The sequence below is a fragment of the Oncorhynchus gorbuscha genome, linkage group LG02 (genome assembly GCF_021184085.1).
Source record: "Oncorhynchus gorbuscha isolate QuinsamMale2020 ecotype Even-year linkage group LG02, OgorEven_v1.0, whole genome shotgun sequence".
Taxonomy (NCBI): domain Eukaryota; kingdom Metazoa; phylum Chordata; class Actinopteri; order Salmoniformes; family Salmonidae; genus Oncorhynchus; species Oncorhynchus gorbuscha.
This window is the reverse complement of record NC_060174.1, coordinates 101,178,344-101,199,971: the sequence shown is the minus strand read 5'-3', so window position 1 is coordinate 101,199,971 and position 21,628 is coordinate 101,178,344. Positions and strand designations below refer to the sequence as shown.

General features: G+C 50.0%; 1 protein-coding gene across 1 annotated transcript in view; it reads right to left on the bottom strand.

The window, feature by feature from the left end:
- Positions 1-1,475: 1,475 nt before the first annotated feature.
- Positions 1,476-21,628, bottom strand: part of LOC124014290 (ubiquitin domain-containing protein 2-like) — a 73,115-nt gene continuing 52,962 nt past the window's right edge. The window contains exon 3 of the mRNA XM_046329118.1: positions 1,476-2,653. Coding sequence (XP_046185074.1) covers positions 2,184-2,653 — 470 coding nt within the window. The 3' untranslated portion in view covers positions 1,476-2,183. The remainder of the gene's footprint in view (positions 2,654-21,628) is intronic.

The following is a 21,628-nucleotide window of genomic DNA, read 5'->3' as shown; positions in this document are numbered from 1 at the left end:
ATCAAGGTGTTTTTGACTGTACAGTAACCTCTGTATGGGACAGGTTATACTACAGATGGAATTCTGCTAGTTCACTTTGCCATTCCATTTATCCCCGACTGAAACCCCAGCGCCACTTCTATTCCCATCAACTGGTCCAATGAAATGAGAGAGACACAGAAATTGTGGCGTACAAATGTTGGTCAATTTAATTAAAAACATTCTATTTCATCAAAATATGCAACTGGGTTTCTGAAATTCATTTTTTTCCCCCCATGAATACGTCTCAATGTACCTTAAAAACACACTCAAACACACCGCGAGAGATACAGAGGAAGTCAGCTGCTGGAGTAAAGGTCAAGACGACTGGTGTGACTTAGTCTGTCCACAGTACAACCTCTCTCTCTCTCTCTCTCTCTCTCTCTCTCTCTCTCTCTCTCTCTCTCTCTCTCTCTCTCTCTCTCTCTCTCTCTCTCTCTCTCTCTCTCTCTCTCTCTCTCTCTCTCTCTCTCTCTCTCTCTCTCTCTCTCTCTCTCTCTCTCTCTCTCTCTCTCTCTCTCTCTCTCTCTCTCTCTCTCTCTCTCTCTCTCTCTCTCTCTCTCTCTCTCTCTCTCTCTCTCTCTCTCTCTCTCTCTCTCTCTCTCTCTCTCTCTCTCTCTCTCTCTCTCTCTCTCTCTCTCTCTCTCTCTCTCTCTCTCTCTCTCTCTCTCTCTCTCTCTCTCTCTCTCTCTCTCTCTCTCTCTCTCTCTCTCTCTCTCTCTCTCTCTCTCTCTCTCTCTCTCTCTCTCTCTCTCTCTCTCTCTCACACACACACACACACACACACACACACACACACACACAAATGATTTCGCAATGCTAAATACATTGCTCTGATAAGTATCTTAAAGTACAGTGAAGCAGAATTTCTAAACATTAATGTCATTAAAAACTTTGCAATGACACTTCATCCCAGCACATTCAGTTTGTACAACATTGTAGTTTTTTAAGTTCTGCGGAAACCTCCAGTAGTTCATCTCAAGATAATATCAGGTATGAATAGACAACAGGACATGATGGGATGTTTACTGGGGAATGAGAAGGGAACTAATCCGACGCAGTGGCGGCCTACTAACTTCACAAACCAAGATCACAACTAAAAGGTAGGCTCCCGGGGGAGGAAGGAGGCTCCCGGGGGAGGAAGGCTCCCGGGGGAGGAAGGAGGCTCCCGGGGGAGGAAGGCTCCCGGGGGAGGAGGAGGCTCCCGGGGGAGGAAGGCTCCCGGGGGAGGAAGGCTCCCGGGGGAGGAAGGCTCCCGAGGGAGGAAGGCTCCCGGGGGAGGAAGGCTCCCGGGGGAGGAAGGCTCCCGGGGGAGGAAGGCTCCCGAGGGAGGAAGGCTCCCGGGGGAGGAAGGAGGCTCCCGGGGGAGGAAGGCTCCCGGGGGAGGAAGGAGGCTCCCGGGGGAGGTAGGCTCCCGGGGGAGGAAGGAGGCTCCCGGGGGAGGAAGGCTCCCGGGGGAGGAAGGCTCCCGAGGGAGGACGAGTTGACTGGCAGAGCGACATGTAACGTCTGCAGAAAGAGGCTACAGGTCAGGTCAAGGCTACTACGGGGGGGGGGGGGGGGGCAATAGAAGGACTGACAGCTGGTTGACTAGAAGCTACAGAGGAGATGAAGAACAGGCAGGGGGTTCTGGAACATGGTTTGTAACAACATGGGCTGTTACTGTATATTCCTATAGTTTCCTCAGATCTTATTTTTTGGTTGTTCAGTTTCCACTAAAAACAAGACAAGTTTTTTTTAAAGAGTTTTTGTAAAAGGTAGATTTTTGAAATGACAGGTTAGCAGGCGTTCCTGTCCTGTGGTGGAGTCTCTTGCTGCTCCTGGTTAGTTGTCTTCAGTCACGGAGGCGGAGTCCTCCTGCTCTGGCTGAGGCACAGAGACACCCCTGCTGCTATCCCAGCATGCCTTGCAGAAACACCTCCCCGTCTCGTGGAGGAGAGAGGAGAAGAGAGAGGGAGGGCACACAGCTTAACAAACCCTCACACAACTCTAAACAAACACTTTACATGACCACCTAGCTCGGCTCGGTTCTCCAGGACTGTTCCTTCACCTGCTGAGACACGTGTCTGCCTCACAACCGCACCCAAATCTCCACTTGTCAAAAGCTGGTCTTCCCTTGGTGGTCTGTCTTTTCCTGCATGCGTGCCCTCTCCAGGTGCCAGGCACTAGTTCTCTACGGGCGTGGGGTCCTGGGGCAGTGTGGCGGGCATGGACGTGGGTGTGGTTGGGGTGAGGACGGGCGGTGCCTGGGTGGGCAGGGGGGCGGGCGGCTGGCTGATGATCACCTGCACCACGTAGTCCCTGGAGATCTTCAGCTCCTCCAGCTTCATCTTGTCTGTGAGCGGCCGGCCTGAGAAGAACCAGCGCTGGGTGGCCGCCGACACGCCCTCCACCGCCTGCAGCTGCCTCTTCATGTGCTGCACCGTGTCCGTGGTCCTCACCGCCAGGCGCAGGTCCCGGCCCGTGGACAGACGCAGGCGTAGCTGGCACTCCTGACCCTCGCCGGGGGGGGGCTCGCTGACCTCAAGGCTCTCAAGGTCACTCTTCTCCTCGATCATGTTGACGGGTGGGGACAGGCAGTAGACTGGCAGCTGGTAGCGATTCCCCAGCTCATCATAGCACTCCGTCAGCGCGCCTGCAGGGACACACACAGAGGGACAGAGGAACAAAGTCAATTACTAAACAGGACAGACCAATGACATCTGGTTAATTACGCAGTCTGACCTTCTAGTCATTTCAATAGATTCCCCAATATTCAGGTCTGTCTACTACCTCTGCTCTGACTCTCTCTCTCTGCTCTTATTTATATATATATCATATATCAGGCCATATTACTCTTCTATATGTTCATCTTGATGGAATGTTGACGAGATGGATAGAATAGAGAGAGAATAGACAGAGAGGAGAGAGAGAGGGGAGGGAATAGACAGAGAGAGAGAGAGAATAGACAGAGAGAGAGAGAGAATAGACAGAGAGAGAGAGAGAGAGAGAGAGAGAGAGAGAGAGAGAGAGAGAGAGAGAGAGAGAGAGAGAGAATAGAGAGAGAGAGAATAGACAAAGAGAGAGAGAGAGAGAGAATAGACAAAGAGAGAGAGAGAATAGACAGAGAGAGAGAGAGAATAGACAGAGAGAGAGAGAGAATAGACAGAGAGAGAGAGAGAATAGAGAGAGAGAATAGATAGAGAGAGAGAGAGAGAGAGAGAGAGAGAGAGAGAGAGAGAGAGAGAGAGAGAGAGAGAGAGAGGGGAGAGAATAGACAGAGAGAGAGAATAGACACACAGAGAGAGAGAGAGAGAGAGAGGGGAGAGAATAGACAGAGAGAGAGAGGAGAGAGAGAGGGGGAGAGAGAGAGGGGAGAGAATAGAGAAAGAGAATAGACAGAGAGAGAATAGACAGAGAGAGAGGAGAGAGAGAGAGAGAGAGAGAGAGAGAGAGAGAGAGAGAGAGAGAGAGAGAGAGGGGAGAGAATAGACAGAGAGAGAGAGAGGGGGAGAGAATAGACAGAGAGGAGAGAGAGAGAGAGAGAGAGAGAGGGGAGAGAGTAGACAGAGAGAGAGAGAGAGAGAGAGAGAGAGAGAGAGAGAGAGAGAATAAACAGAGAGAATAGAGAGAATAGACAGCGAGAATAGACAGAGAGAGAGAGAGAGAGAGAGAATAGAGAGAATAGACAGCGAGAATAGACAGAGAGAGAGGAGAGAGAGAGAGAGGAGAGAGAGAGGGGATATAATAGACAGAGAGAGAGGAGAGAGAGAGGGGAGAGAGAGGGGAGAGAATAGACAGAGAGAGGAGAGAGAGAGGAGAGAGAGAATAGACAGAGAGAGAGGAGAGAGAGAGGAGAGAGAGAATAGACAGAGAGAGAGGAGAGAGAGAATAGACAGAGAGAGAGGAGAGAGAGAGGGGATATAATAGACAGAGAGAGAGGAGAGAGAGAGGGGAGAGAGAGAGGGGAGAGAATAGACAGAGAGAGAGGAGAGAGAGAGGAGAGAGAGAATAGACAGAGAGAGAGGAGAGAGAGAGGAGAGAGAGAATAGACAGAGAGAATAGAGAGAATAGACAGAGAGAGAGGAGAGAGAGAGGGGATATAATAGACAGAGAGAGAGGAGAGAGAGAGGGGAGAGAGAGAGGGGAGAGAATAGACAGAGAGAGAGGAGAGAGAGAATAGACAGAGAGAATAGAGAGAATAGACAGAGAGAGAGGAGAGAGAGAGGGGATATAATAGACAGAGAGAGAGGAGAGAGAGAATAGACAGAGAGAATAGAGAGAATAGACAGAGAGAGAGGAGAGAGAGAATAGACAGAGAGAATAGAGAGAATAGAGAGAGAGAGAGGAGAGAGAGAGGGGATATAATAGACAGAGAGAGAGGAGAGAGAGAGGGGAGAGAGAGAGGGGAGAGAATAGACAGAGAGAGAGGAGAGAGAGAGGAGAGAGAGAATAGACAGAGAGAGAGGAGAGAGAGAGGAGAGAGAGAATAGACAGAGAGAGAGGAGAGAGAGAATAGACAGAGAGAATAGAGAGAATAGACAGAGAGAGAGGAGAGAGAGAGGGGATATAATAGACAGAGAGAGAGAGAGAGAGAGGGGAGAGAGAGAGGGGAGAGAATAGACAGAGAGAGAGGAGAGAGAGAATAGACAGAGAGAATAGAGAGAATAGACAGAGAGAGAGGAGAGAGAGAGGGGATATAATAGACAGAGAGAGAGGAGAGAGAGAGGGGAGAGAGAGAGGGAGAGAATAGACAGAGAGAGAGGAGAGAGAGAGGAGAGAGAGAATAGACAGAGAGAGAGGAGAGAGAGAGGAGAGAGAGAATAGACAGAGAGAGAGGAGAGAGAGAATAGACAGAGAGAATAGAGAGAATAGACAGAGAGAGAGGAGAGAGAGAGGGGAGAGAGAGAGGGGAGAGAATAGACAGAGAGAGGGGAGAGAATAGAGAGAATAGACAGAGAGAGAGGAGAGAGAGAGGGGAGATAATAGACAGAGAGAGAGGAGAGAGAGAGGGGAGAGAGAGAGAGGGGAGAGAATAGACAGAGAGAGAGGAGAGAGAGAGAGAGGAGAGAGAGAGGGGAGAGAATAGACAGAGAGAGAGGAGAGAGAGAGGGAAGAGAATAGACAGAGAGAGAGAAAGAGAATATATAGAATAGACAGAATAGAGAGAATAGACAGAGAGAATAGACAGAGAATATATAGAATAGACAGAGAGAATAGACAGAGAGAATAGATAGAATAGACAAAGAGAATAGAGAGGAGAGAGAATAGAGAGGAGAGAGAATAGAGAGAGGATAGAGAGGAGAGAGGAATAATATAGAGAGAAGGAGAGATAATAGAGAGAGAATAGAGAGAAAGAATAGAGAGGAGAGAATAGAGAGGAGAGAGAATAGAGAGGAGAGAGAATAGAGAGAGGATAGAGAGGAGAGAGGAATAATATAGAGAGAAGGAGAGATAATAGAGAGAGAATAGAGAGAAAGAATAGAGAGGAGAGAATAGAGAGGAGAGAGAATAGAGAGAAAGAATAGAGAGAAGAGAGAGAATAGAGGAGAGAGAATAGAGAGAAAGAATAGAGAGAAGAGAGAGAATAGAAAGAAGAGAGAAGAGAGAGAATAGAGAGAGTATAGAGGAAGAATAGAGAGAGAAGGAGAGATAATAGAGAGAGGAGGGAGAATAGAGATGGAGGGAGAAAAAAAAGAAGGAGAAAGGGAGAATAGAGGAGAGAATAGAGAGAGAGAACAGAGAGGAGGGAGAATGGAGAGAAGGAGAGGGAGAATAGAGAGAAGGAGAGGAAGAACAGAGAGGAGGGAGAATAGAGAGAAGGAGAGGGAGAATAGAGAGAAGGAGAAAGAGAACAGAGAGGAGGGAGAATAGAAAGGAGGATGTTTCACTGACCTATGACACGGGAACACACTTGTCATTGACTCATCTCTACTCTCTATTTGTGTGGTATTCAGGAAGGATGAGGGAGTAGCGGTTTCATGCTGTTTGTTCGTCACACTACACCTGTTTCACCACAACACGACGACTGTGGTTTCACTGTCTGTCTGCGCCCCCCCCCCCCGCCCCCCACACCTTTTATTAGCAGATGCAGGGACACACACACGCAATCTACTTCAGCGCAGAGGAACAATGACAGAATTGTGGTAATAAAATGTGTGTTGGTGATGTGATATGGATTGACAGATGTCTTTTAGAGAATAGGCCAGTACTGTACGTGTCCCAGCCATAAAGGACAGTCCTTTACGTGTCCCAGCCATAAAGGCCAGTCCTTTACGTGTCCCAGTCATAGTCCCCAACACATCCATTCTTAAGGCTACTTCCCAACACACTCAATAATGTCACCACAATAAACAGTCATTTCTGCAAATAAAATAACTTATTTCAATGTAGAGCAGGAAAGTCAATGAAAATGTGATTAATTGTGCGAGAGCACGTGAAGAATCTCTGCATGCTGAATGTTGATGTGACGAGGAGCATCAGGGCTTTCTGATTTCAACAGCTCTTATGTGAGTGAGTGAGTGAGTGAGTGAGTGAGTGAGTGAGTGAGTGAGTGAGTGAGTGAGTGATTGATTGAGTGAGTGATTGAGTGATTGAGTGATTGAGTGAGTGAGTGAGTGATTGAGTGATTGAGTGAGTGATTGTCCAAATTGATGCCAAAATGTGTACAGATGTGCAAGACGGAATATTGGAACATTGAGGGAGGCAACCCATCTTTACTGAGGCCCAGAAATCAGAAGCCCGTCAGTCAGCCAGCCAGTCAGTCAGCCAGCCAGTCAATCAGCCAGCCAGTCAGTCTGCCAGTCAGTCAGTCTGCCAGTCAATCAGTCTGCCAGTCAGTCAGCCAGTCAATCAGCGTGCCAGTCAGTCAGCCAGTCAATCAGCGTGCCAGTCAGTCAGCCAGTCAATCAGCGTGCCAGTCAGTCAGCCAGTCAATCAGCGTGCCAGTCAGTCAGCCAGTCAATCAGCGTGCCAGTCAGTCAGCCAGTCAATCAGCGTGCCAGTCAGTCAGCCAGTCAATCAGCGTGCCAGTCAGTCAGCCAGTCAATCAGCGTGCCAGTCAATCAGCGTGCCAGTCAGTCAGCCAGTCAATCAGCGTGCCAGTCAGTCAGCCAGTCAATCAGCGTGCCAGTCAGTCAGCCAGTCAATCAGCGTGCCAGTCAGTCAGCCAGTCAATCAGCGTGCCAGTCAGTCAATCAGTCAGCCTCTTTAGACCAGACCAGTCAGTCACTACAGTCAGTCAGTCAGTCAGTCAGTCAGTCAGTCAGTCAGTCAGTCAGTCAGTCAGTCAGTCAGTCAGTCAGTCAGCCTCTTTAGACCAGACCAGTCAGTGCAGTCTGTCAGTCAGTCAGCCAGTCCCCACACAGCTAGCAGGCAGTGAGAGAGGTATAAAGAGAACATCTTCTTTAGTCCAATACAGAGGCTTCACAAATCACTTAGAAGCACATTTTATCGGTCTAAAGGTGCAGTGTGAAGAGGAAGTGATTGTGAAGGATACAACAGACGGGACTGGAGACTAATGCTCTCCATTAATCTCCTCCTCTCAGAGGAGGCCCGTCTACTGACCTCTCATTAATACTGCCTTCCTTTAGAGGTTTCTCTACACCGGCCACAGTACTGAACCACCTCCCTCTCTCTCCTACTTCATCCTCCCATCATCACTCAGATTCCTCCGAATGGGACAGATAGAGTTGAGAGAGAAAGAGAGATAGAGATTGAGAGAGAAAGAGAGAGGGGGGAGAGAGGGGAGGAGAGAAAGCAGAGGTCAGGCAGAGAGAGAGTGAGAGCGGGGAGTACGAGGGGGTGGGAGAGAGAGAGAGAGAGGGGATGGGAGAGAGAGAGCGAGAAAGAGAGGGAGAAAAAGGGGAGGAGAGAATGCAGAGGTCAGGCAGAGAGAGAGGGGGAGAGAGAGGGAAGAGAGAGAGAGAGAGAGAGAGAGAGAGAGAGAGAGAGGGAGAGAGAGAGAGGGGAGGAGAGAGAGGGGGAGGGGAGGGGAGAGAGAGGGGGAGGAGAGAGAGAGGGGAAGAGAGAGAGAGAGAGAGAGAGAGAGAGGGGGAAGAGAGAGAGAGGGGATGAGAGAGAGAGGGGAAGAAGAGAGAGAGAGAGAGAGAGAGAGGAGGAGGAGAGAGAGAGAGAGAGAGAGGGGGAAGAGAGAGAGAGAGAGAGGGGAGGAGAGAGAGAGGGAGGGAGAGAGAGAGAGGGGAGGAGAGAGAGAGAGAGAGGGGGAGAGAGAGAGAGAGGGGTGGGGGAGAGAGAGAGAGCGAGAAAGAGAGGGAGAAAAGGGGAGGAGAGAATGCAGAGGTCAGGCAGAGAGAGAGGGGGGAGAGAGGGGGGAGAGAGGGAAAGAGAGAAAGAGAGGGAGGGGAGAGAGAGAGGGGGAGAGAGAGGGGGAGAGAGAGGGAAAGAGAGAAAGAGAGGGAGGGGGAGGGAGAGAGAGAGAGAGAGAGAGGGGGAAGAGAGAGAGAGAGAGGGGAGGAGAGAGAGGGGGAGGAGAGAGAGAGAGAGGGGGAGGAGAGAGAGAGAGAGAGAGAGAGGGGGAAGAGAGAGAGAGGGGGAGAGAGAGAGAGAGAGAGAGAGAGAGGGACGAGAGAGAGAGGGGAAGAGAGAGAGAGGGGGAAGAGAGAGAGAGAGGGGAGGAGAGAGAGAGAGAGGGGGGGAAGAGAGAGAGAGGGGAGGAGAGAGAGGGGAGGGGAGAGAGAGAGAGAGAGAGAGAGAGGGAGAGAGAGAGAGAGAGAGGGAGGAGAGAGAGAGAGAGAGGGGAAGAGCGAGAGAGAGAGAGAGAGGGGTGGGGGAGAGAGAGAGAGAGAGCGAGAAAGAGAGGGAGAAAAAGGGGAGGAGAGAATGCAGAGGTCAGGCAGAGAGAGAGGGGGAGAGAGGGAAAGAGAAAAAGAGAGGGAGGGGGAGAGAGAGAGAGGGGAGGAGAGAGAGAGAGAGAGGGGGTGGGGGGAGAGAGAGAGCGAGAAAGAGAGGGAGAAAAAGGGGAGGAGAGAATGCAGAGGTCAGGCAGAGAGAGAGGGGGGAGAGAGGGAAAGAGAAAAAGAGAGGGAGGGGGAGAGAGAGAGAGGGGAGGAGAGAGAGAGAGAGGGGGGGGGATGCACCACCTCTCTAAAAATACAGTATATTGCCCAACCTACATTACACTCAGCGCTACAACAGCCCTGAATGACACCAGATGGATGGGAACAATCTGTCGACAGGCTGCTCAACTACCACCCTCATCACCCTCACTGTTCACTGCACTGTAAAGCAGCAGTGTCCAGGGCCACACCATGCCCATCTCTCTCACAGGCCCGCTACACAGTAAAGTGGGTTATCTCTCTCTCAGGCCCACTACACAATAAAGTGGGTTATCTCTCTCTCAGGCCCACTACACAGTAAAATGGGATATCTCGCTCACAGCCACTACACAGTAAAGTGGGTTATCTCTCTCTCAGGCCCACTACACAGTAAAGTGGGTTATCTCTCTCACAGCCACTACACAGTAAAGTGCGTTATCTCTCTCACAGGCCCACTACACAGTAAAGTGGGTTATCTCTCTCTCAGGCCCACTACACAGTAAAGTGGGTTATCTCGCTCACAGCCACTACACAGTAAAGTGGGTTATCTCGCTCACAGCCACTACACAGTAAAGTGGGTTATCTCTCTCACAGCCACTACACAGTAAAGTGGGTTATCTCTCTCACAGGCCCACTACACAGTAAAGTGGGTTATCTCTCTCTCAGGCCCACTACACAGTAAAGTGGGTTATCTCTCTCACAGCCACTACACAGTAAAGTGGGTTATCTCTCTCTCAGGCCCACTACACAGTAAAGTGGGTTATCTCTCTCTCAGGCCCACTACACAGTAAAGTGGGTTATCTCTCTCTCAGGCCCACTACACAGTAAAGTGGGTTATCTCTCTCTCAGGCCCACTACACAGTAAAGTGGGTTCTCTCGCTCACAGCCACTACACAGTAAAGTGGGTTCTCTCTCTCTCAGGCCCACTTCACAGTAAAGTGGGTTATCTCGCTCACAGCCACTACACAGTAAAGTGGGTTATCTCGCTCACAGCCACTACACAGTAAAGTGGGTTATCTCTCTCTCAGGCCCACTACACAGTAAAGTGGGTTATCTCGCTCACAGCCACTACACAGTAAAGTGGGTTATCTCTCTCTCAGGCCCACTACACAGTAAAGTGGGTTATCTCTCTCTCAGGCCCACTACACAGTAAAGTGGGTTATCTCTCTCACAGACCCACTACACAGTAAAGTGGCTTATCTCTCTCACAGCCACTACACAGTCAAGTGGGTTATCTCTCTCACAGGCCTCATCAATCCACTTTAGATACACTGCTGTTGCTGCTTATAAAATGTTGACGAGCAGGAAAACCAGCCCCAGCCAAGTGGAATATGTAATGTAGTGGTCAGCCTGTATAATGGCTGCATGTTGCTACAGTATTGTAACTCAATAAGGTCTCCATATTTGTATTTATTTAACTAGGCAAGTCAGTTAAGAACACATGTTTATTCACAACGACGGCCTACCCCCGGGCCAAACCCTCCCCTAACCCAATGGTGCACCACCCTATGGGATTCCCGATCACGGCCGGTTGTGATACAGACAGGGATCAAACCCAGATCTCCATAGACTAGTTATGTTACGGTTACAGCAGCTTGGACACGTCTCCTTCCCATCCAGTTTATATTGTTATATTATAGGTCTGTATAGATCCAGACCACAGAAGAAGGGAGGACCAGAGGTATCAGGTGCTTTCAGTTCAGTCTGTCTCCTGTGTTCCTGTGTGATAGGCTCCCTTCACTGCAGTACTGAAATGTTTATTCTGTCATAATACGAAGTGACCACTAACAGACGTGAGGTTACCAACAAGTTAAACCTGGACCCGGTAAATGTAAAAACACTATCATCCTAAATCAAACCTCCCGTATCGCTCAAGAATTTTTTGAAAAATCTGTTTGCGCAGGAACTCACTGCCTTCCTGAAGACAAACAATGTACACGAAATGCACTGAGACGGTACTGGTGAAGGTGGTACATGACCTTCCAGTGGACCGAGGCTCTGCGTCTGTCCTCGTGCTCCTACATCTTAGTGCTGCTTTTGAGACCATCGAACATGACATTCTTGTGGAGAAATTAGAAACCCTAATTGGTCTACGAGGACAAGTTCTGACCTGGTTTAGATCTCATCTGTCGGAAAGATATCAGTTCGTCTCTGTGGATGGTTTGTCCTCTGACAAATCAATTGTACGTTTTGGAGTTCCTCAAGGTTCCGTTTGGTTGTTTTCACTATATATTCTACCTCTTGGTGATGTCATTCGGAAATACACTGTTCATTTTCACTGCTATGCAGACTACACACAGCTGTACATTTCAATAAAACATGTTGAAGCACCAAAATTGCCTACCCTGGAAGCCTGTGTTTCAGACATACGGAAGTGGATGGTGGCAAATGTTCTACTTTTAAACTCGGACAAAACAGAGATGCTTGTTCTCGGTCCCAAGAAACAAAGAGATCTGCTGTTGAATCTGACAATTCATCTTGATGGTTGTACAGTCGTCTCAAATAAAACTGTGAAGGACCTCGGCGTTACTCTGGACCCTGATTTTTGACGAACATATCAAAACTGTTTCATGAACAGCTTTTTTTCCATCTACGTGTCATTGCAAAAATCTGAAACTTTTTGTAACAAAATAACGCAGAAAAGCTAATCCATGCTTTTGTCACTTCTAGGTTAGACTACTGCAATGCTCTACTTTCCGGCTACCCGGATAAAGCACTAAATACACTTCAGTTAGTGCTAAATACGGCTGCTGGAATCCTGACTAGAACCCCAAAATTTGATCATATTACTCCAGTGCTAGCCTCCCTACACTGGCTTCCTGTTACGACTAGGGCTGATTTCAAGGTTTTACTGCTAACCTACAAAGCATTACATGGGCTTGCTCCTACCTATCTGTCCGATTTGGTCCTGCCTTGCATACCTACACACATGCTACGGTCACAAGGCGCAGGCCTCCTTACTATATCGGGGCGCAGGTAGCCTAGTGGTTAGTGTGTTGGGCCAGTAACCGAAAGGTTGCTGGATCTAATCCCTGAGCTGACAAGGTAAAAATCTGTCATTCTGCCCCTGAACAAGGAAGCTAACCCACTGTTCCCTGGTAGACTTTCAATGTGAATAAGAATTTGTTCTTAACTGACTTCCCTAGTTTAACAAAAAAATTATCCCTGGAATTTCTAAGCAAACAGCTGGAGGCTGTGCTTTCTCCCATAGAGCTCCATTTTTATGGAATGGTCTGCCTATCCATGTGAGAGACGAAGACTCGGCTGTGCTTTGGCAAAGTGGGTAGGGTTGCCTGGTTGGCCCTGTCCGGGGGTATAGTCGGACGGGGCCACAGTGTCCCCCGATCCACCCGTCTCAGTCTCCAGTATCTATGCTGCTATAGTCTATGTGCCGGGGGGACTAGGATCAGTCTGTTATATCTGGTGTAATTATCCTGTCTTATCTGGTGTCCTGTGTGAATTTAAGTATGCTCCCTCTAATTCTCTCTCTCTCCCTCTGTCCGTCCCCTTGCGGAGGACCTGAGCTCTAGGATCAGGCCTCAGGTCCCCAGTCCAATTGGTCGAGCTGCTGCTCCTGTTCTGCCTGCGGCCAAGGAACCCTGACCTGTTCACTGGATGTGCTTCCTGTCCCAGACCTGTTCACAGGATGTGCTTCCTTGTCCCAGACCTGTTCACAGGATGTGCTTCCTGTCCCTGACCTGTTCACTGGATGTGCTTCCTGTCCCTGACCTGTTCACTGGATGTGCTTCCTGTCCCAGACCTGTTCACAGGATGTGCTTCCTGTCCCAGACCTGTTCACAGGATGTGCTTCCTGTCCCTGACCTGTTCACTGGATGTGCTTCCTGTCCCAGACCTGTTCACAGGATGTGCTTCCTGTCCCAGACCTGTTCACAGGATGTGCTTCCTGTCCCAGACCTGTTCACAGGATGTGCTTCCTGTCCCTGACCTGTTCACTGGATGTGCTTCCTGTCCCAGACCTGTTCACAGGATGTGCTTCCTTGTCCCAGACCTGTTCACAGGATGTGCTTCCTTGTCCCAGACCTGCTGTTTTGGACTCTCCCTCTACCCCACCTGCTGTCTCGATCTCTGAATGATCGGCTATGAAAAGCCAACTGACATTTACTCCTGAGGTGCTGACCTGGTGCACCCTCTACAACCACTGTGATTATTATTATCTGACCCTGCTGGTCATCTATGAACGTATGGACATCTTGAAGAACAATCTGGCATTAAATGGCCATGTTCTGTTATAATCTCTACCTGGCAATGCCAGAAGAGGACTGTCCACCACTCAGAGCCTTCTCTGTCCACCTATCCGAGCCTTCTCTGTCCACCCCTCAGAGCCTTCTCTGTCCACCCCTCAGAGCCTTCTCTGTCCACCTCTCAGAGCCTTCTCTGTCCACCCCCTCAGAGCCTTCTCTGTCCACCTCTCAGAGCCTTCTCTGTCCACCCCTCAGAGCCTTCTCTGTCCACCTCTCAGAGCCTTCTCTGTCCACCCCTCAGAGCCTTCTCTGTCCACCCCTCAGAGCCTTCTCTGTCCACCCCCTCAGAGCCTTCTCTGTCCACCCCTCAGAGCCTTCTCTGTCCACCTCTCAGAGCCTTCTCTGTCCACCCCTCAGAGCCTTCTCTGTCCACCCCTCAGAGCCTTCTCTGTCCACCCCTCAGAGCCTTCTCTGTCCACCCCTCAGAGCCTTCTCTGTCCACCCCTCAGAGCGTTCTCTGTCCACCTCTCAGAGCCTTCTCTGTCCACCCCTCAGAGCCTTCTCTGTCCACCCCTCAGAGCCTTCTCTGTCCACCCCTCAGAGCCTTCTATGTCCACCTCTCAGAGCCTTCTCTGTCCACCTCTCAGAGCCTTCTCTGTCCACCCTCAGAGCCTTCTCTGTTCACCCTCAGAGCCTTCTCTGTCCACCTCTCAGAGCCTTCTCTGTCCACCCGGCACAGCCAGAAGAGGACTGGCCACCCCTCAGAGCCTGGTTCCTCTCTAGGTTTCTACCTAGGTTTCTGCCTTTCTAGGGAGTGACATCGGCTGATGTAAAAAATGGCTTAATAAGTTAAATTTGATTGATTGATTGATTGCAGTGTGCTGTGAGGGGACTGTTTCTGGTGCTGTAGTGAGGGGACTGTTTCTGGTGCTGTAGTGAGGGGACTGTTTCTGGTGCTGTAGTGAGGGGACTGTTTCTGGTGCTGTAGTGAGGGGACTGTTTCTGGTGCTGTAGTGAGGGGACTGTTTCTGGTGCTGTAGTGAGGGGACTGTTTCTGGTGCTGTAGTGAGGGGACTGTTTCTGGTGCTGTAGTGAGGGGACTGTTTCTGGTGCTGTTGAGTTTACTGCAGTGTAATGCTCAGTGTAGTCGGGGGACTGCTATATAGGCCTACTGTGTGAATACAGGGAACAGGAGGGTTCTGTTACAGTGTGAATACAGGGAACAGGAGGGTTCTACTACTGTGTGAATTCAGGGAACAGGAGGGTTCTACTACAGTGTGAATACAGCGAACAGGAGGGTTCTACTACAGTGTGAATACAGGGAACAGGAGGGTTCTACTACAGTGTGAATACAGGGAACAGGAGGGTTCTGTTACAGTGTGAATACAGGGAACAGGAGGGTTCTACTACAGTGTGAATACAGGGAACAGGAGGGTTCTGATACAGTGTGAATACAGGGAACAGGAAGGTTCTACTACAGTGTGAATACAGGGAACAGGAGGGTTCTACTACAGTGTGAATACAGGGAACAGGAGGGTTCTACTACAGTGTGAATACAGGGAACAGGAGGGTTCTACTACAGTGTGAATACAGGGAACAGGAGGGTTCTACTACAGTGTGAATACAGGGAACAGGAGGGTTCTGTTACAGTGTGAATACAGGGAACAGGAGGGTTCTACTACTGTGTGAATTCAGGGAACAGGAGGGTTCTACTACAGTGTGAATACAGGGAACAGGAGGGATCTACTACAGTGTGAATACAGGGAACAGGAGGGTTCTGTTACAGTGTGAATACAGGGAACAGGAGGGTTCTACTACTGTGTGAATTCAGGGAACAGGAGGGTTCTACTACAGTGTGAATACAGGGAACAGGAGGGTTCTACTACAGTGTGAATACAGGGAACAGGAGGGTTCTACTATAGTGTGAATACAGGGAACAGGAGGGTTCTACTACAGTGTGAGTACAGGGAACAGGAGGGTTCTGTTACAGTGTGAATACAGGGAACAGGAGGGTTCTACTACTGTGTGAATTCAGGGAACAGGAGGGTTCTGTTACAGTGTGAATACAGGGAACAGGAGGGTTCTACTACAGTGTGAATACAGGGAACAGGAGGGTTCTGTTACAGTGTGAATACAGGGAACAGGAGGGTTCTACTACTGTGTGAATTCAGGGAACAGGAGGGTTCTACTACAGTGTGAATACAGGGAACAGGAGGGTTCTACTACTGTGTGAATACAGGGAACAGGAGGGTTCTGATACAGTGTGAATACAGGGAACAGGAGGGTTCTACTACAGTGTGAATACAGGGAACAGGAGGGTTCTACTACTGTGTGAATACAGGGAACAGGAGGGTTCTGATACAGTGTGAATACAGGGAACAGGAGGGTTCTACTACTGTGTGAATTCAGGGAACAGGAGGGTTATGTTACAGTGTGAATACAGGGAACAGGAGGGTTCTACTACAGTGTGAATACAGGGAACAGGAGGGTTCTGTTACAGTGTGAATACAGGAAACAGGGGGGTTCTACTACAGTGTGAATACAGGGAACAGGAGGGTTCTACTACTGTGTGAATACAGGGAACAGGAGGGTTCTGCTACAGTGTGAATACAGGGAACAGGAGGGTTCTACTACAGTGTGAATACAGGGAACAGGAGGGTTCTACTACAGTGTGAATACAGGGAACAGGAGGGTTCTGATACAGTGTGAATACAGGGAACAGGAGGGTTCTACTACTGTGTGAATTCAGGGAACAGGAGGGTTATGTTACAGTGTGAATACAGGGAACAGGAGGGTTCTACTACAGTGTGAATACAGGGAACAGGAGGGTTCTGTTACAGTGTGAATACAGGAAACAGGGGGGTTCTACTACAGTGTGAATACAGGGAACAGGAGGGTTCTACTACTGTGTGAATACAGGGAACAGGAGGGTTCTGCTACAGTGTGAATACAGGGAACAGGAGGGTTCTACTACAGTGTGAATTCAGGGAACAGGAGGGTTCTACTACAGTGTGAATACAGGGAACAGGAGGGTTCTGATACAGTGTGAATACAGGGAACAGGAGGGTTCTACTACAGTGTGAATACAGGGAACAGGAGGGTTCTACTACTGTGTGAATACAGGGAACAGGAGGGTTCTGATACAGTGTGAATACAGGGAACAGGAGGGTTCTACTACAGTATGAATACAGGGAACAGGAGGGTTCTACTACAGTGTGAATACAGGGAACAGGAGGGTTCTGTTACAGTGTGAATACAGGGAACAGGAGGTTTATACTACTGTGTGAATTCAGGGAACAGGAGGGTTCTACTACAGTGTGAATACAGGAAACAGGAGGGTTCTACTACTGTGTGAATACAGGGAACAGGAGGGTTCTGATACAGTGTGAATACAGGGAACAGGAGGGTTCTACTACAGTGTGAATACAGGGAACAGGAGGGTTCTACTACTGTGTGAATACAGGGAACAGGAGGGTTCTGATACAGTGTGAATACAGGGAACAGGAGGGTTCTACTACTGTGTGAATTCAGGGAACAGGAGGGTTATGTTACAGTGTGAATACAGGGAACAGGAGGGTTCTACTACAGTGTGAATACAGGGAACAGGAGGGTTCTGTTACAGTGTGAATACAGGAAACAGGGGGGTTCTACTACAGTGTGAATACAGGGAACAGGAGGGTTCTGATACTGTGTGAATACAGGGAACAGGAGGGTTCTACTACAGTGTGAATACAGGGAACAGGAGGGTTCTACTACAGTGTGAATACAGGGAACATGAGGGTTCTACTACTGTGTGAATACAGGGAACAGGAGGGTTCTACTACTGTGTGAATTCAGGGAACAGGAGGGTTATGTTACAGTGTGAATACAGGGAACAGGAGGGTTCTACTACAGTGTGAATACAGGGAACAGGAGGGTTCTGTTACAGTGTGAATACAGGAAACAGGGGGGTTCTACTACAGTGTGAATACAGGGAACAGGAGGGTTCTGATACTGTGTGAATACAGGGAACAGGAGGGTTCTACTACAGTGTGAATACAGGGAACAGGAGGGTTCTACTACAGTGTGAATACAGGGAACATGAGGGTTCTACTACTGTGTGAATACAGGGAACAGGAGGGTTCTGATACAGTGTGAATACATGGAACAGGAGGGTTCTACTACTGTGTGAATTCAGGGAACAGGAGGGTTCTGTTACAGTGTGAATACAGGGAACAGGAGGGTTCTACTACAGTGTGAATACAGGGAACATGAGGGTTCTGTTACAGTGTGAATACAGGGAACAGGAGGGTTCTACTACTGTGTGAATTCAGGGAACAGGAGGGTTCTACTACAGTGTGAATACAGGGAACAGGAGGGTTCTACTACTGTGTGAATACAGGGAACAGGAGGGTTCTGATACAGTGTGAATACAGGGAACAGGAGGGTTCTACTACAGTGTGAATACAGGGAACAGGAGGGTTCTACTACTGTGTGAATACAGGGAACAGGAGGGTTCTGATACAGTGTGAATACAGGGAACAGGAGGGTTCTACTACTGTGTGAATTCAGGGAACAGGAGGGTTATGTTACAGTGTGAATACAGGGAACAGGAGGGTTCTACTACAGTGTGAATACAGGGAACAGGAGGGTTCTGTTACAGTGTGAATACAGGAAACAGGGGGGTTCTACTACAGTGTGAATACAGGGAACAGGAGGGTTCTACTACTGTGTGAATACAGGGAACAGGAGGGTTCTGCTACAGTGTGAATACAGGGAACAGGAGGGTTCTACTACAGTGTGAATACAGGGAACAGGAGGGTTCTACTACAGTGTGAATACAGGGAACAGGAGGGTTCTGATACAGTGTGAATACAGGGAACAGGAGGGTTCTACTACTGTGTGAATACAGGGAACAGGATGGTTCTGTTACAGTGTGAATACAGGGAACAGGAGGGTTCTGTTACAGTGTGAATACAGGGAACAGGAGGGTTCTACTACAGTGTGAATACAGGGAACAGGAGGGTTCTACTACTGTGTGAATACAGGGAACAGAAGGGTTCTACTACTGTGTGAATACAGGGAACAGGAGGGTTCTACTACTGTGTGAATACAGGGAACAGGAGGGTTCTACTACTGTGTGAATACAGGGAACAGGAGGGTTCTGTTACAGTGTGAATACAGGGATGCAGTGGAGGACTGTTTCTAATCGGGCAGTGTTGTGACCTCTCAGCGGGGTCCTATATTTAGCGGAGACGACGAGGTGGTCTTTGATCCACCTGTGCTGCTGACACTTAGAAGTGGAACCCGGGAGAGAACTAACCTTTCAGCTAGCAGTTTGTTTCGCTGCTATAAACACACACACACACACAGACACAGACACACACACACCACCCGCCGGGCCACAGGGGTACACATGAAAGAGGAGAGACTGTCCCCCACAGGGGCTGTCCTCCACGAGGCTGTCTCCCACGAGGCTGGCTGTCCTCCACGAGGCTGTCCTCCACGAGGCTGTCCTCCACGAGGCTGGCTGTGCTCCACGAGGCTGTCCTTCACGAGGCTGTCCTCCACGAGGCTGTCCTAAACAGGGGCTGCGTTCTACTCTCACATTCAGCGCCAGACCACCTCACAGCCTCCACCACGACTCTGAATTACTCAGTAAAAGTCACCATTTACACTGTGAATGATTTGATATTAAATGTTACAGGTGAACCATGGTGAATGTGACTCCGTTCCAGGAAGGTGTCATTGTTCTACCTTGTTATGTTTAGTGCTACATTAAAATTGATTACCACATTGTTGGGTTTATAGTTTGCAAGGAAGGCATTTCATTGTACTTGTGCACGTCACATTAAAAGTTGAAAGTTGACTGAGTCAGAGCTTCAGGCCTGGCCCCAGAGCCCCCACAGATCTGTTGAGATGAAGCGTAGTGCTCTGCTCGTCCATTCCTCCAGGTGGCGTAAGAGAACATGACAGCAGAGCAGACAGCTCAAGTGTCCTGGGCTCCTCTTGGTTCACACCAACTGCAGTCATCAGAAAACACTGAGCCACAGCTTGCACCTGGAAACATACATGTCACAAGCTGTCTGTCAGTCCATCTGTCATTCTGTGTGTCTGTCTGTCCCGTTTGCCCGCCTGTCTCCCTGACAGCCTGTCTGTCTCCCTGCCTCCCAGTCTCTCTGACAGCCTGTCTGACTCCCTGACAGCCTGTCTGACTCCCTGACAGCCTGTCTGACTCCCTGACAGCCTGTCTGTCTGTCTCCCTGACTGCCTGTCTGACTCCCTGACAGCCTGTCTGACTCCCTGACAGCCTGTCTGACTCCCTGACAGCCTGTCTCACTCCCTGACAGCCTGTCTGACTCCCTGCCTGTCTGTCTGTCTCCCTGACTGCCTGTCCGACTCCCTGCCTGTCCGACTCCCTGCCTGTCTGACTCCCTGCCGGTCTGTCACCACGCCTGCCTGTCTGTCTGTCACCCTACCTGCCTGCCTGACTCCTTGCCGGTCTGTCACCCCGCCTGCCTGCCTGTCTGCCTGCCTGCCTGTCTGTCTCCCTGTCTGTCTGTCTGTCACCCTACCTGCCTGCCTGTCTGTCTCCCTGCTTGTCTGTCACCCTGACTGCCTGCCTGTTACCCTGACTGCCTGTCTGCCTCTCTCTCTCCCTCCCCACCTCTCTCTCTCTCTCCCTCCCCACCTCTCTCTCTCTCTCTCCCTCCCCACCTCTCTCTCTCCCTCCCCCACTCTCTCCCTCCCCCACTCCCCCACCTCTCTCTCCCTCCCCACCTCTCTCTCTCCCTCCACCCCACTCTCTCTCTCTCTCTCCCTCCCCACCTCTCTCTCTCCCTCCCCCCACCTCTCTCTCTCCCTCCCCCACTCTCTCTCTCTCCCTCCCCCACTCTCTCTCTCTCCCTCCCCCACTCTCTCTCTCCCTCCCCCACTCTCTCTCTCCCTCCCCCACTCTCTCTCTCCCTCCCCACCTCTCTCTCTCTCCCTCCCCCTCTCTCTCTCTCCCTCCCCCCTCTCTCTCTCTCCCTCCCCCACTCTCTCTCTCTCCCTCCCCCACTCTCTCTCTCTCCCTCCCCCACTCTCTCTCTCTCCCTCCCCCACTCTCTCTCTCTCCCTCTCTCATGAGCATACCCTAAATAGCCAGGCCTCATTTCAGCATCCGTGTCAGACAGCAGTTCTGGAGGGGGGATGATGTGCTGGGTTGTACAGGTGTAACTCATAATCATGTCAAGCCATATTTAACTTTGTAGTTCCAGCCAATTCATTGTAGAACGAGGCCCGTATCCACAAAGTGTCTAATAGTGGGCGTATTGATCTAGTATCTGTCAATACCTCTGTCCATACAATCTGATTCATTTAAAGGCTAAACTGTTCCTAGATCAGTACTTCTACTACACTCTAACCACTAGGCTACCTACCACCCCTAAATTCTAACCACTAGGCTACCAACCACACCTACACTCTAACCACTAGGCAACCTACCACCCCTACACTCTAACCACTAGGCTACCTACCACCCCTACACTCTAACCACTAGGCTACCAACCACGCCTACATTCTAACCACTAGGCTACCAACCACCCCTACACTCTAACCACTAGGCTACCTACCACCCCTACACTCTAACCACTAGGCTACCTACCACCCCTACACTCTAACCACTAGGCAACCTACCACCCCTACACTCTAACCACTAGGCTACCTACCACCCCTACACTCTAACCACTAGGCTACCTACCACCCCTACACTCTAACCACTAGGCTACCAACCACCCCTACACTCTAACCACTAGACTACCTACCACCTCTACACTCTAACCACTAGGCTACCTACCACCCCTACACTCTAACCACTAGGCTACCTACCACCCCTACACTCTAACCACTAGGCTACCTACCACCCCTACACTCTAACCACTAGGCTACCTACCACCCCTACACTCTAACCACTAGGCTACCTACCACCCCTACACTCTAACCACTAGGCTACCTACCACCCCTACACTCTAACCACTAGGCTACCTACCACCCCTACACTCTAACCACTAGGCTACCTACCACCCCTACACTCTAACCACTAGGCTACCTACCACCCCTACACTCTAACCACTAGGCTACCTACCACACCTACACTCTAACCATGTTAGTTTGTTGGTGATGTGGACACCAAGGAACTTGAAGCCCTCAGCCTGCTCCTCTACAGCCCCATCGATGAGAATGTCTGTCTGCCAGTGAATGCTGTGTAATAGATGCGGTTTTCCTCTGCTGTCTCAGGAGACACCGACAGCAGGCCTCGGCACCCAACCCAGCTAATCTGGACAAGAGGGAAATACACATTTTTGATTTACACCAAACCAGTGACACCCTGTCTGAGCCAAAAAGGCCACCGAT